A 16501-nucleotide genomic window follows, 5' to 3' on the forward strand; every position below is an offset into this window, starting at 1 on the left:
AATTGAGTTATTGCCCTTAAAGGACAATTTATTCACAATTGGTTTATCATGTTTTCTAACTTTAAAAAAATCTTCCCCTCTGAAACTACTGAACCAATTCCAAAAAAATTTAAGCTGAATGATGCTTCGGGTATACAGATTTAGGTGTGCGTTTTATTTTCTGTTTCATCAAAAAACATGGCTGCCATGGCTAAAAATAGAACATAGGGGTAAAATGCAGTTTTGGTCGATATCTAAAACACTAAAGTATTAAGAGCAAATCTGATGAGAGGTAAAAATATTCATTAGGTCAAGTTCTATCAGCCATGAAATTTTCAGATGAATCTTACAACACATTGTTGGATTGCTGCCACTAAATTGGTAATTGTAAGGAAATTTTGCAGCTTTTGGTTATTATCTTGATTATTATTAATGATGAAGATAAACTGTAACTAGCAAAATGTTCCCCAAAGTAAGATCTTCAAATAAATTTTAAATGAATAAAATTGTCATTAGGCCCAAGAACACAGTTATTTCTTTTAGACAATTAATTCAAACAAAAATTAAAAACCAATTGTTCAGAGAACAATTGAAGGTCTTTCCTCCAGTTAGGATCTATTTTGATATGAAAATATTAAAATTTGGTTTTAGAATATTAATTTCAGAATCAAATGGCAACTAATTGTACGCTGATTAAAAAAATATAAGGTTTCTTTACAAAAAGGTAAGAATAAGTGAAATATGTTACTTCTGGTACTGTCTTATAGTTTACTTGACGCTGATTTCAAAAATATATGGTTTTACATACTTTTACACTAATTTATTACAAAAAATAGCTACTTCCTGTTTACAAAAGGTCACTTCCGGTTTGCTTTTTCAACGTCATATTGCTTGCAACCTATTGCAAAAAGTCAATTAGCTTTAACATGAATACATACGAGGTAAAAGCAAAGTCAAAATCTAGAACGTTAAATTAACATTTGGCCTTGAGCTCAATTTCAAGGTCATAAACCAAGGACTTCAAATCAAAAGACTACAGGTCTCTACTGTATATTGATAATGAGTTGTATTACCATAAGACTGATATTAGATATAAAAGGGGGAAAAACTCGCATCAAATGTTTACGTATCCTTTTGACTAAAATCTATGTGTAAGGACATGTTGCGACTAACAATTGTGTGAAAATATTTTGTGGATATCTTATATGATTTCTGAAAATAAGAGATATTAAACAAGCCAAAATCAAAATTTTGAATGTGACCTTGACCTTTGACCTTGACCTCATTTTCAATTTTTTGGACCAAGGACCTTCAATCAAAAGACCTTAGCCTCTATCACTTATGGTTTTCCAGTCACAAATACATTTCATTTATTTCAAAACAAAAGGGATAATAACTCTCATAAGGAGTCTTGGTAATGTTTCGGTCAAAATAAAACCTAACATCCTGAGGATATAATGAGCAATTTTAGAAAATAAATTTGGCGCTTTCTTTTATGGTTGCAGGGGAGAACTGATAACAAGAAAAACAGTGTTTGGGGAGACAACTCTTACAAAGAAAAGTTTGCAGTTAAACAGGGTCAGTTTCAAAAGTGTATAGACTGTATGATGTCATATACAAAAAAAAACTAAGCGACATCTTTTGAAACATTTTTACACCGCAAGAAAAAAATGAGGCAGCTGAATGAAAAAAATAAAAATTTATCAGAATGAATTCAATAGGTTTTCCACAAGGAAAGGTGGAAAAACCTAAAAATCGCACCTGCTCCATCTCAAAACGATTTTTACAGTGTTGTGTACTACTAGTGGGACAAATAATATCAAAATTTTAAAAACTTCTACCAGGTCTAACTAAAAATATTGACAATTTTGTGTGTAAAGGGGGTCTAAAATACAGTTTGACAGCTTCAGACATAATAAAATTTGACCTTTTTGAACTGGACCAAATCACTAATTAACATAAAGATTCAGCACCCAATTTTTTTTAACATATATCATTCCCCTACTTCATATTTCATGCATTAAATATCACGAAATAAATTGGGAAAGTGTATCAAATTAAAAATCCAAGTTATACACTGTTCACTCTAGGGACTATAAGACAATGAAAACCAAAGAACGATAACTGTGGCCTTGGAACTAATAGGACAGACAGACTTAATAAAACTTTGCATGACCTATTGGCTAAGCTTAGGGAAATATGAGATAGTTTGCCCAGTTTCATGACCATAGGACATATATTATCATTTTAGTATTGAAATTTGGATGGTTATTTTTATACGACTGCAAAGTATCGTCATCGTCGTCCGAAAACGGATGGTTTCCGGATAATAGCTTTAGTAAAAGTACATAGAAATCAATAAAATTTTAACACAATGCTTATAACCACAAAATGGAAGATTGGGACTGATTTTGGGGTTATGGTCACATGGGTTTAGGAATTAGGGCCAAAAGGGGCCAAAACATACATTTATCTAGTTTCAGGACAATAAGTTGCAATTACTCTGAAATTGTTCCACAATGTTCATACCATTTAGTAGAAGGTTGGGATTTATTTTAAGGGTTATGGGACAAATAGTGTAGGAATTAAGGGCCAAAAAGGGACCAAAACAAGCATTTTTGAAGTTTCGGGACAATAATTTATGGATCTCTCTGACATTGTACCACAAGGTTTCATATGATAAATGGAAGACTTGGTGTCAGTTTGGGGTTAATATCCCTGAACATTTAGGAATAAGGGCCAAAAATGGAGAAAAAATAAGCATTTTTCTAGTTTACAGATAACTTTTGTTTAAGTGTATGGATCTCTCTGAAATAATACTACAAGGTTTTATACTACAAAGGAAAGGCTGGAATTGAGTTTTGGGGTTCTTGCTGAGTGCTCCATGAGGGTTTCAATAAGTGAGGGGCAAAAAAAAGTGGCCTAAATAAGCATTTTAGTAGTTTTCAGTCAATAACTTGTGTTTAAGTGCTTAAATCTCTCTGAAATTATATCACAAGTTTCCATACTTCAAAGGGATGGTTATAGGGGGTAATGGATCAAATCATTAAGCCATCAGGGGCAAAAAAGAGTGGAAACAAGGGTTTTTCTGATAGTTATTGTTGCCAACTTAATTAGAAATTTTAATTGAGATTATTTTTGGAATAAGGGATTGGGAGAGGTGAAAAAAATGGGGAGGGGTTAGGGGTAAAAAATTTCTCATTTCAGATTTCAGAAATTAAAAAGATTTTTTCTTCAAATATTTTTTTTGGAGGGGATTTATATTCAACAGCAGTAACAAAAGCAAAAAAAAAAAATTCAAATTCATTAGACCACATTCATTCTGTGTCAGAAACCTTTGCTGTGTCAACTATTTAATCACAATCCAAATTCAGAGCTGTAACAAGCTTGAATATTGTCCATACTTGCCCCAACTGTTCAGGGTTCGATCTCTGCGGTCGTATAAAGCTGCGCATTGCGGAGCATCTGGTTTCATAAGGTAGAAGACCTTTGATGCACCATAATTTGTATATAGATGCCTCATGATATCAAGTTTCGACTACTTAAAAAAAAACCACTATTTTTGTAATGTTAGTTTCTCTCTTGTTATGAGAAAAATGATAACTATATTTGGTATGTCTGTACCTTGCAAGGTCTTCATGCCTGTTAGACAGTTTTCACTTGACCTCTACCTCATTTCATTGTCAAGTTCATACATGTATCTCAAAATGGTCTACTATAATTGGCATATGGAAGGATTTTAAGGTGTACTTGTCCAATTGACTGATGTTATCGGACCTTCACCTGATTTTCATGGTTAAATGGTCAAAGTTAATTATTGGTGTTTTTGGTCATTTTCTAATATTGTATGTTATAAGTCTACAATATATGGTGTAAGGAAATGGTTTATGATGTACATATCACACTTCTGGCAGAATAAATTTGACTTTGACCTCATTTTCGCTGTTCTTTGCTCAATGTTTAGTTTTTGTATTTTGGTCGTTTTTGTTACAATGTCAACAATAGGTCAATTATTTTTGGTGTACTGAATGATTGTAATGTGTTTGTCTGTCTGACAGGTTTCATCTGACTTTGACCTCACTTTCATGGTTAGTTGTTCAGTATAAAGTTTTCGTGGTTTGGTATGTCACTTATATACTATAAGCGATATGCCAACTATATTTGTAATTATTTTCATGTGTACATGTCTGTAAGGCAGGGTTTACCTGACCTTGACTTCATTTTCATGGTTCCTTGGTCAATATAAAATGTTCATGGTTTGGTCTGTTTCTCGTAAACTACATTTAAGCAATAGGTCATCTTTATTTGGTGTTTGGAATGATTGTGATGTTCACTTATTTTCGGCTTTATTTATCTGTCCTTGATCTCATTTTCTTGGATCATGTTTTTATTGTTAAACTTTATATTTCGTACTGTGAAGATAAAAAAAATGATTTTTAAAACAAGCATGACGTTTCAAGGTGTTCACCCTTGTTATAACAAAACCTGTATCATGGTTACAACTGGTTTTAGAATAAATATGTTTATTTTGGATGCAAAGACCCCATGAGTGAATGATTATTATAAAAATATGCCACCTAAATCCTCCTCCCAACTTGAATTATCTGACAATAGTATCGTAACTATATCCTTTCTGTATAAGTCTGTTTAAAGGTTTGGTTAGCTTTTGAGGTGAATGTCAACATTTCTTGTGGTTACCATAAAAGATTTGACAAATGTTTGATGTGAAATACCCAAATATGTTAAATGTCTGCATGTTGATTTATACTTAAGAAAGATGTCCTTGTACCGATGATAAACCTTTGTGTATCAATTGTTCAATACTACAGAGATTTCTATTGTTAACAACAAATACACTGTTACATACATACAATTTGTGTATCAGATGTTGTTTTGATGGGTATTTGCTGATTGAAGTCAAATTGTTACTCTTAATACAGAAACCAGTCTAAAATATGTGGTGCAGTTAGTCCCTATTGCAATTACGATAACTCAACTATATAGAAAATCTCCCTAGTGATAAAAAATGTTATCAAACACCGGTATACTTCTGTTGCCTTTATTTATCAAGTAAAAAATCAAGGGCAGTTATCTAAACGAAGCATGTTCCTTTGATATAGTTTCTTTTGTTTGTTGTTAATATAAATTGTCCTAAAATAGTTTGAACATATATATTCAAGATAGTTGCATTCCGAATTTTGAAAAGCTCATTGTTGTATATATATATGTCCTTCCCCTCAAACGTGTCCGATTCCCCCAAACGTGTCTACATCGACGTCACTGAACTGCAAAACATGTCTAGTTGTAAAACAGCGACAAAGCTTCTCATTTGTATAAACGCCCAAACGTGTCCATTTAAAAAAAACCACCAATACGTGTCCAATCCCCCAAATGTGTCCATATTTTTTTTTACTGGAATTATCCTTCGTGTCAATATCATTAATACGTGAAAATAATAAATCAGACACGTCGGGAACGGAGATTGTCCCATTTTCTGCGCGTTTCTTACCGAAGTCATAAAAAAGTTTTTAATAATTCTTAATTTTTTAGATTAAAATCCCAACTAGTGTTAATTCCGAATAACCGTTAGAATTTAGGTCTTATTTTAAATTTCCGATATGATAAAAAAACTATCATCTACAGTATAGATAAGAAGATGTGGTATGATGGCAAATGACACAGAAATTAACAGCTACTAGTATAGGTCATCGTACGACAATGAGCAAAGCCGTTTCCGCATATTCAGCTATAAAAGGCCCCGAAATGACAAATGTATTTTATTTGCTAACATGATATCTTTCAAATAATTCATTAAATATTTGTCACTGGACTTTATGTCTCTTGTTCGTGTGTCTTTATTGATGTTCAAAACTTAAAATTTATTGAAAAATCTTATTCCCAGTTTATGATCTAAACTATCAGAACTGTTGAAAGAAAGGAAATCAATTCTGCTGGATTAATATAAAATGCATCAACGGAGTTTACTAGTACAAAATAATTTAAATATTAAACGATTAATTTAACAGTACAAGAATTATTTGTATGTTCGCTCTAAATGAGCATGAAATACTTGCAACTGGACAATAATCAATTTCAGTCAAAAGTCAATTCATATGTTACAGATTGAATTTGCAATATTTTTTTTGTGCAAATCATTAACAACTGGCATTGAACAAACTGATGTTAATAAATGCCCACTTCATCATCTTTATCCCCTATCACATAATTACGGTAAACGTTATTGATTTGGGACAAGCATGTATTAGCGCTAAAAAAATTGAGACGTTTTGACGTGTAAAAGTGGACACGTTTTGGCGAATAACAATTATCGGACACGTTTGGGGTTATGAAATCGGACACGTTTGGGGAATATTGAATATTACGAACATGTTTGGGGAGAATAGACACGTTTGGGGGAAGGACACGTTTGGGAGTGTTACATATATATTCAAGATAGTTGCATTCCGAATTTTTAAAAGCCCATTGTAGTATATTGTAGTTTTGGTGCTTTGAAACACCAAGGAAACATGTTTATGACTAAGATTGTTTTCCTTCATTTTTGAAAATTATGTTATAAATCGTGTCATGACTGAAGCACTTACTACTGATGATTTAATACATCTGAAAAATTAGCAATTAGTACATGTTGATTTGTTCCTCCAACTAGTAATTTCGACCCTGGAAAAAAATGGGGTTCTCTCAATATCAATCTGTATTTTGGTGAGCATCATTTGGCAGTGGTACTTGTGAGTGAATATGCTATGTTTATAGAGACGATAGTATTATTGAACTTTGGTGGCATTTGGTGTTTTCGTATTCAAAGAAAAATCGGGACCAGCTAAGGACGACTTCCTGGGGCAAGATTTTCTCGTCGTGTTAAAGACCCACCATTGGCAATTGGCTGTTAAGTCTGCTCTTTGGTCTGGTTGTTGTCTCGTTGACATATTCCCCATTTCCATTCTCAATTTTATCAAAATAACACAAAAAGCAAGATTTATCTCTGTGTAAAAGAAAGAATATTATTGAAAAAAGTAGAAATTTTCCAAAAATGTGAGTATTATTATCTTAAGTGACAAACATACTACTGTTTAGCCTACACATCATTTAATATTTTCTAAATATATAGCCTTAACTATCTAAATACTTACTTAAACTACATGTAGGATGTATTATTGTTTAAAAGAGTTATTTTAAGAAGTTAATAATAATTTTTATCTTAGGTATGGGTCCAATGCCATGGACTATCAATTCAGAAATATATCCACTGTGGGCAAGAAGTACATGTACAGCAATTTCTACATCATTCAATTGGATATTTAATCTGACTGTTTCACTGTCATTTTTAACTCTGACTGAACAGATTACTAAGTATGGTGAGTTATTGACTTTTCTTCAATTTTTTCTTTTGCTTCTCTGATAACGATGCACATTTAATATTGTATTTTGAATCCAGTCCTCAAATGTAATCCTGGGTCAAAATGCCTTATTGAAAATTGACCAGGGGTCAAAAGATCAATGGGGTCAATATTAAACAACTGCAAAAAATTTTGCAGTCGTATATTGGTATCATGTTGTTGTCTGTGTTGTCCAAAGACATTTGGTTTCGGCACAATAACTTAAGTATAAGTAAATAGAAATCTATGAATTTTAAACACAAGGTTTATAATCACAAAGAAAGGTTAGGATTGATTTTGGGGGTTATAGTCCAAACAGTTAAGTAGGTAGGGGCCAAAAAGCGCCCAAATAAGCATTTTTCTAGTTTCCAGACAAGACATATTTTTTCTTGAGATGATAAGCAGTCAATTTAGTTTTAGAAGTTACTATTAAAAAAGTGCTGATTAAGGAATATCTATTTTAAGCCATGATTTTGTATGGCATTTGTTATTTTAAGACTTTAATGATGTATTTAAATGGGTTATTAAGGTTGCACACTCCATTGGAAATTTGAATTGAAATTATTACCATATCTTGAGGGTAGGAAATTTTTTTGGGAAAAAGGAGGGGGGAAGTTAAAACAATTCGCAACAGCATAGTGTATTGCACAAAAGCAAAAAAAAAAGAATATATATTCTAATTCAACAACCAATTCTAAGCTTTTTTACTCTAGTTATTCTGTCAGAAGCTTATTATGTGTCAAACATTTTATTACAATCCAATTTCAGACCTGTATCAAGCGTGAATATTGTGTCCATTTTTGCCCAACTGTTTAGGGTTGGACTTCTGTGGTCGTAACCAGCTGCGCTCAGCGAAGCAATTTATTCTCTTGAATTTGAACCACCACATGGAATATTGTTTTAAGCAAACTGTAAATCAGGTTGGGTAGTGATAAAAAAAAATTCTTGGAAGGAGATTAAAAATATCATGGCAAGGTAAAAATGTTGATATACCTCTCATATATATGTTTTGTTCATATTTAAAAAAGCATTATTACAATATACTGTACAGTTGTTTGAATAGCTATGTCAATTTGAAATCTGAGACCTACAGGGGATTAATTTTCAATGGTAGTGGGTTAGAAATACCATAAATAGGTTAAAATGTTTATACATTGTTATGCCCCACCTACGATAGTAGAGGGCCATTATGTTTTCTGGTCTGTTCGTTCGTACGTTCGTCTGTTCTTCCGTCCGTCTGTGCGTTCGTCCCGTTTCAGGTTAAAGTTTTTGGTCAAGGTAGTTTTTGATGAAGTTGAAGTCTAATTAACTTCAAACTTAGTACACTTAGTTCCCTATGATATGATCTTTCTAATTTTAATGCCAAATAACATTGTTGACCCCATTTTCACGGTCCACTGAACATAGAATATGAAAGTGCAAGTTTCGGGTTAAAGTTGTTGGTCAAGGTAGTGTTGAGGAAGATGAAGTCCAATCAACTTGAAACTTATTACACATGTTTCTTATGATATGATCTTTCTAATTTAAATGCCCTAATAACTAGATTTTTATCAAACTTTCGCAAGGTCCACTGAACATAGAAAATAATAGTTAAAAAGCCAAAACAAATACAAAGTTGAGGAGCAGGTATCATAATGTGACTGGTCGTCACATTTGTGAACACTGAAGAACTTGTGATTCGTTAATCTTAATCTGGACAATCTTCACCACATGATGTTCTAACACGTTTAAACGTCGTTATAAAGTTATAATGGTTTTATAGGTATTTGGTCTGAGTAAAACATGTAAAACAAGAATGTGTAACGTGTTAGAACATCATGTGGTGAAGATTGTCCAGATTAAGATTAACGAACCACAAGTTCTTCAGTGTTCACAAGTGTGACGAACAGTCACATTATGATACCTGCTCCTCAACTTTGTATTTGTTTTGGCTTTTTAACTATTTTGATCTGAGCGTCACTGATGAGTCTTATGTAGACGAAACGCGCGTCTGGCGTATAAAATTATAATCCTGGTACTTTTGATAACTATTTACACCACTGGGTCGATGCCACTGCTGGTGGACGTTTCGTCCCCGAGGGTATCACCAACCCAGTAGTCAGCACTTCGGTGTTGACATGAATATCAATTATATGGTCATTTTTACAAATTTTCTGTTTACAAAACTTAGAATTTTTCGAAAAACTAAGGATTTTCTTACCCCAGGAGTAGATTACCTTAGCCGTATTTGGCATAACTTTTTGGAATTTGGGGTCCTCAATGCTCCTCAACTTTGTATTTGTTTTGGCTTTTTAACTATTTTGATCTGAGCGTCACTGATGAGTCTTATGTAGACGAAACGCGCGTCTGGCGTATAAAATTATAATCCTTGTACTTTTGATAACTATTCACACCTTTGTCTCTTAGGGGATAACCGGTACCACGATTTCCGGAGGATTACAAAAACTAATTAATATTCAAACGACAAATTGATTTGTCTCGAACACATGGTGTTATACTACTTAAAATAAGTATATAATTTTAAGATATTAGTCGTATTTACTCAATAAAAGTGCAATTAACTTCTGGAAATCGATAAGCATGAATTGTAAGTTATATGCAAATTACTTGTTGAAAACAATATGGCGGATTTAAATATTCAAAAGGTAGACAACTTTTAAAATGTACATACCAATCGATTTCTTGTTGATGAGTTGTATTTATATTGAGTATTTAAGACAAAAACATCTCAGACCTTATATTAAACAACTTTAAGCAATTAACACCATGTTAAATCATGTTTTTGGGACAAATCAATTTGTCCATGGGATATTAATTTGTTCTTGTAATCCTCGGAAAACCGTTGTTTAATTATAATAAATATCAGAATGCAAAAGTTCTTGAAATGCCTCAAAAAACTATTTTTTCTGGTCTTTGCGTTCGTCCGTCTTTTCGTCCGTCCGTCTGTCCCGCTTCAGGTTAAAGTTTTCGGTCAAGGTAGTTTTTGATAAAGTTGAAGTCCAATCAACTTGAAACTTAGTATACATGTTTCCTATGATATGATCTTTCTAATTTTAATGCCAAACTAGAGTTTTGACCCCAGTTTCACGGTCCACTTAACATAAAAAATGAGCGAATGGGGCATCTGTGTACTATGGATACATTCTTGTTTTAAATAATGCTTTAATTGAAATTTCATGTTTATTTCAGGAACATATTGGTTGTTTGTTGGCATCGTGATAATTGGTTTTATAATTATCTATGCTACATTACCAGAAACTAAGGGTAAGAAACTGGAGGAAGTTCAAGCTTTGTTCGAAAAAGGATGGTGTTCAGATTCACAATATGATCAGCTAAAAAATTGTAATGAGACTACCATCGATGCAAAATAATGTGATACCTTGTTCATAGAACCAGACTGACATAATATTGGCATGTTTTGTGTTTCTTTGGTTTAATGATTTGCTACGAAAAAGCTAAGGTTTATTGTTTTTTGGCGTAAGATATTTGATATTGAATCTTTAAAATTTCTTGATACTCATCATTAAAATTTTTGAAACTGGTGAATTTCATATTTTGTTAATTTATCCCTGCAGTAGTAGACTACAATGATAATTGTGTTGACAAAAGATAAGCTCTTGTTCAAACGACATTTTCTTCAATAATGCTACTTATATTAAGGAGTTATAGAACAATTACAGGAGTGAACTCTTTGAAATCAACTGAATGTTTTAATCACGTTCTATTAGTTAAGAGATATCAATATCTCAATGATCAACATTGGTATTTTTCTTTATATATATCTAATGAAATGCATGACTATACCAAGATGACATACTAATAATTGTAAGGAGTTAAAACCAACTTTGTTTGAAAAGAAAGATTAATTCTGTTTGTTTATTGCTTAAACTTATATAAAGAGGCAGTTATTTATACTGTATTTTTTATGTTTCTGTACTAGTCAGTGGGTAAGATTTTCCGAACTTAATTGCTGAAGTAACATGTTTACAGCTGTAGAGGGATTTGACTAATGTCCAGTGCATGATTGGATTTCATCTCTATTATTGGTAAATAATCCTGCTGAGTCAGCACGAGTTAATTTGCCGAGTATGCAATTCATCATCAGCGTTTGACTTGTTTACTTGCTATTCTTATCAAACAGTTTGTGCAGAATATAAATTGTCACTTGCATACCTCTTTTAATTTTATCTTAGCGGTAGATATATATTATATATATATATATGGTCTAGTGGTCTAGAGCGCTGGGCATGAGGCTAAGCGATTGGTCTGTAGTGTATCACAGGTGTGAGTTCGAATCCCGCTGAGGGACGGGCAAAAAATTGTCAGTAGAAAATCAAAACTCTAACACTGTTTAGTGTAATTTTCAGACATATATATATATATATATATATATATGGAAAATGTTGTTTGTGCTGTTTTTAGACCCTTCTACAACGAAATTTGTTTGACATGCACACGTATAAAAATCGCGGTTTTTATCCAACGCAATCATAGGTTTGAACGTAGTTTTCAATTTAGACTCGTTTATATATATTTTTTGTTTGGGCATGTATCATATTTTCCCTCCGGTTTATATGATCCGTTCATCCTATATTGACTCTTAAATTCAAGAGTCAATCTTAAATTGAGAGTAAATTATATGGCCTTCCAAATACCGTTTCGATCCCTAACATCACTGAAGAGACATATATTGTCGAAATCTAGATCTGGTGTACTAAAGAAATATTGACACCGAATGTTTGTGGCGCAACATCGTGGCCACAAGTTAACAATTTTTTTTTTTTTTTTTTTTTTTTTCTTTCTGTGACGTATTAAATTTATATTAAGATCCAGTTTGTTACATCTTGTGATCAATTTTATTTGGCAGTCGCCAATGGCAGTCAGCAGGGTTAAAGAACATCAGTTGTTCGACCTGTTAGTCAAATGCGTTTTGTTTAAATATACTTTTTCACTTTGTTGGTCTTTTGGAAAATGTTGTTTCTGCTGTTTTTAGACCCTTCTACAACGAAATTTGTTTGACATGCACACGTATAAAAATTGCGGTTTTTATCCAACGCAATCATAGGTTTGAACGTAGTTTTCAATTTAGACTCGTTTATATATATTTTTTGTTTGGGCATGTATCATATTTTCCCTCCGGTTTATATGATCCGTTCATCCTATATTGACTCTTAAATTCAAGAGTCAATCTTAAATTGAGAGTAAATTATATGGCCTTCCAAATACCGTTTCGATCCCTAACATCACTGAAGAGACATATATTGTCGAAATCAAGATCTGGTGTACTAAAGAAATATTGACACCGAATGTTTGTGGCGCAACATCGTGGCCACAAGTTAACAATTTTTTTTTTCTGTGACGTATTAAATTTATATTAAGATCCAGTTTGTTACATCTTGTGATCAATTTTATTTGGCAATCGCCAATGGCAGTCAGCAGGGTTAAAGAACATCAGTTGTTCGACCTGTTAGTCAAATGCGTTTTGTTTAAATATACTTTTTCACTCTTTTGGTCTTTTGGAAAATGTTGTTTGTGCTGATTTTAGACCCTTCTACAACGAAATTTGTTTGACATGCACACGTATAAAAACTGCGGTTTTTATCCAACGCAGTCATAGGTTTGAACGTAGTTTCCAATTTAGACTCGTATATATATATGTATATATATTTATAAGTGCATGTAACTCTTTCCACCATTCAAGAATTTACATATGAATCATCTATGGAGAAAATAAACTTCCTCGATACTAAGAGTTATATCAAGAACGGAACCATCATAACGGACCTTCATACCAAACAAACGGACAAACATCAATTCCTTTCTCCTAAAAGTTGCCATTCTAAACACTGCTACCGTGGTATCCCATTCAGCCAGGCATTGCGAATCAAGAGAATATGCTCTACTGAAAATACGAAAAATGCTAGACTTGGACAACTACGTAAACATCTAGTTGTTCGAGGATACAATAACAACATCATTGATAGCGCTTTCGAAAGAGCAAACAGAACTAGTCGCCAAGAACTTCTAGAGTACAAAGATAAGAATAAAGCAGCTAATAGAACACCCCTGGTACTCGCTTACCATCCTGATTTTAAAAATGTGTCATCCATTGTTCAGAAGCATTGAAAAATTATAGAAAATGATTCAAATCTAAAAAAAAGTATTTCTTACCACCAGTCATGGCCTTCAGACACTGGTGGTAAGCGGATGTTCGTAACTAAAAGTTACGACCATCCGGAGATGGGAGACAACTCTATGGGTAAGTTTTGCTTTTTCGATTTTCGTGCACTAAAAGGTTCATTTGAACCAAAACCGATTGTCTCGTACATACTATTCGGCAGTCCGGTGATATTAAACCCAAATTTGATGCATTAAAACATTCCAATGTTCGTAAAATAGTCATTCAAAAATTCAAGCATGATGGTCGTAACTTTAAATGTGTGATGGTCGTAATTTCTAGTATAGTATTTTGGATGATGGTCGTAACTTTGAAAGATGACCGTAACTCGAGTATTTAGACAAACTTTTATTAATGCATTTTAATTGTTAGGTAATAGACTCAGATGTAATATATAATTTGCTACAAACAATATTATTTGTTACTCTGGTAATGATATGCAGAAATTAGGCTAGAGAATTATTAAACATACACATTTCTGATTGATTTCAAACGCTCATCATTTAGGAGCAACAGTGAAAACTAATCAACTCGCATTAAGCCAAAAAGTATGTTAGGGTTTAGAATTGATATATTTTTTACTGTACGTTCAGGCATGAAATTTCTAAAATGCACGTGTATTCCCTTATATTTGTTTTTAGTGTTTTTTTATTTACGACTTTTTTTTATATCTGCAATCATGTTAGCAGATGAAATTATTAAACGTACAATTCTGAACAATCATCTTCAAATCATCTATTACAGTTCTTATAAGTATTTGAGTCTTTGAGTCTTTGTTTACTCCTTGGCTTTAAATTGTTATTGTCTTATAAACTATTTGCCTTCAAATATTCGTCTTTTGGTCGTTCATGAGGAAATAGAATCCACAAATGCACTTCTGAGTCAGGGTTGAGTTCAATATCGTAGCTGTTACGTAGTGCTACGTAGATTTTGACTATTGAATATGTAGCTATAAGACTAGTTGTTACATAGATATTGATAGCGGCTACGTAGCTGCTACGATTATAAACTTTACCCACGATTTTATTACGTGTTGTCGTTATTTTTTTATCGATTACATAACGATTATATATTGCTGTATATCATTGATATTAGTTCTAAGTATTGGTACGGAATGAAAACTGAATCCATGGTGTCGCAATGAACATTGTGTTTACCTCGAAAGTAGGAATATTGTTGATATATATTTTACACTGCTACATGCACTGAATTAAATACTAGTTTGAAGCCAGGTTTAAGCTTGTAGCCATGATAATGTAACAAGGACTTAGGTCAAACTAAATGTACTGCGGCAACTATTACATACAAATCCCGGTATGCAGGTTGAAAATCATGTGTAAGTTATATGTTTACATTGTATGAATGGCTACAAGCTACTCATGGACTTCGTCATTGAACATTACTGTGCACCTGATTATCAGCTTGATTTCACCAAACAACAATATGACGTCTAAGCATCCAGGCTAAAAATAAAGCGAATGTTCTTTAACTCAAGTAAGGACCTGCGAATTCGCGGGTATGATCTAGTCTCAAAAACAACCTTCATAACATATCAATATTTTAGGCTTATTTTGACTCCTTATTAAAGTCATAAGAAACAAGTGACCGGTGAAAAATAATGTTCTTTCAATTCTTGAACCAACGCATACAAACATCATAAACTTAGTCTTCTGTACTCGAATTTATCATTTTCCGTCATTTTTTTTTTCAATCGGTCAGTGTTGTTGTGAAAATATGGCAGGTAATTAAAGTTCGTGTTTTGAAGCCGAAGTTTAACGATTGTCACCTGTTTGTCAACAATTGACGAAAAATAAACAAAAAGCATGGAAATTGAGCACGTGTTTAACATGTCAATACAGATAATAGTTTATTTTAAGGACATCCATGCGTATTGTGGTCACCTGATTTTTACGAGATGGGTCACACTGAGGTCGTCTTGCATACGGAAAATATGTCGGGGGAATTGCTTGCTGGAAGGAAGCAATTCAAATAAAGTAAACTTCTTCTAAATATGAATAAATTAAAGAATTGTCTTCAGAAAAAAGTATATGTACATAAGTTTTATAATGAAAACTATCCATTGAGTTATAAAAAACATGCATTATTTTTTTTGGACTTGAGGTTTCTTATGACTTTAATGCTCTTTCGACTTAATGTATCATGCATTCTTAAATTGAAGATTTAAACAAAATCAACTAGTAGGTACATCCTCAAAAAGTTTATGTTTTCAATAGATGCGAATTCCAAAGAAAAAAAAATCGGGATACTGTTATTTCATGTGATGTCCAATTTGTTAAAAATGCCTTTTCTTAAAGTCATGTATTTTGTAATTTAAACAATTATTTGATACATTTCGTGTTTTTTTTTAATTTCTAACTAAAAGTTATCAAAACCAGAGCTGTGTTTCTTGTTTTGAAATGAATTCTCCACTTTTGAGAAATTTACATTGTTAATGAATTTAACCGTTTACATTAATTCAACTATTTGACTCTTTGTTAGTTTTATACATTATATTTTCAGAATATATGACTGTTGCTGTTCATTTCATTTTGTATTTTTCGTTCGATTCATTCCAATTTTCTTTTTTACAGGTATTCCTCTCTCCGTTTAGTTTTTTTTATTATTTGGTGAAAACAACTTCACAAATATATAATATGATACATGATATATATAACAAAAGACACGTTTAGAACTCTTGGCAGGTTCGGTCCAAGACATTTGAAAAATTTGGAATTTTAAATCGAACTTTAATAAAAAATCCCCCAAAACTGATAATTGAAATTTTTTTAAATTTTTGAATTGATAAGTGTTACACGCATTGAAATTGCTTTAGTTTACATTGTATGTAAAAAATGAAAAAAAAATCTTCAGAAAAACATCATATAAAATACTAGTATGCATATAATAAAAGACACGTTTAAAACTCTTGACTTGCCTTAATCGGTCCTAT

General features: G+C 32.4%; 1 protein-coding gene across 2 annotated transcripts in view; it reads left to right on the forward strand.

The window, feature by feature from the left end:
• Nucleotides 1–10919, forward strand: part of LOC134725352 (proton myo-inositol cotransporter-like) — a 64316-nt gene extending 53397 nt beyond the window's left edge. For both annotated transcript variants that reach the window (XM_063589103.1, XM_063589093.1), the window contains 2 exons: nucleotides 7200–7352; nucleotides 10563–10919. In XM_063589103.1, the coding sequence (XP_063445173.1) occupies nucleotides 7200–7352; nucleotides 10563–10744 (335 nt within the window). In that variant the 3' untranslated portion in view covers nucleotides 10745–10919. The remainder of the gene's footprint in view (nucleotides 1–7199; nucleotides 7353–10562) is intronic.
• Nucleotides 10920–16501: the final 5582 nt, after the last annotated feature.

Source organism: Mytilus trossulus, chromosome 1, assembly GCF_036588685.1.
Source record: "Mytilus trossulus isolate FHL-02 chromosome 1, PNRI_Mtr1.1.1.hap1, whole genome shotgun sequence".
In the NCBI taxonomy this organism is placed as follows: Eukaryota; Metazoa; Mollusca; class Bivalvia; order Mytilida; family Mytilidae; genus Mytilus; species Mytilus trossulus.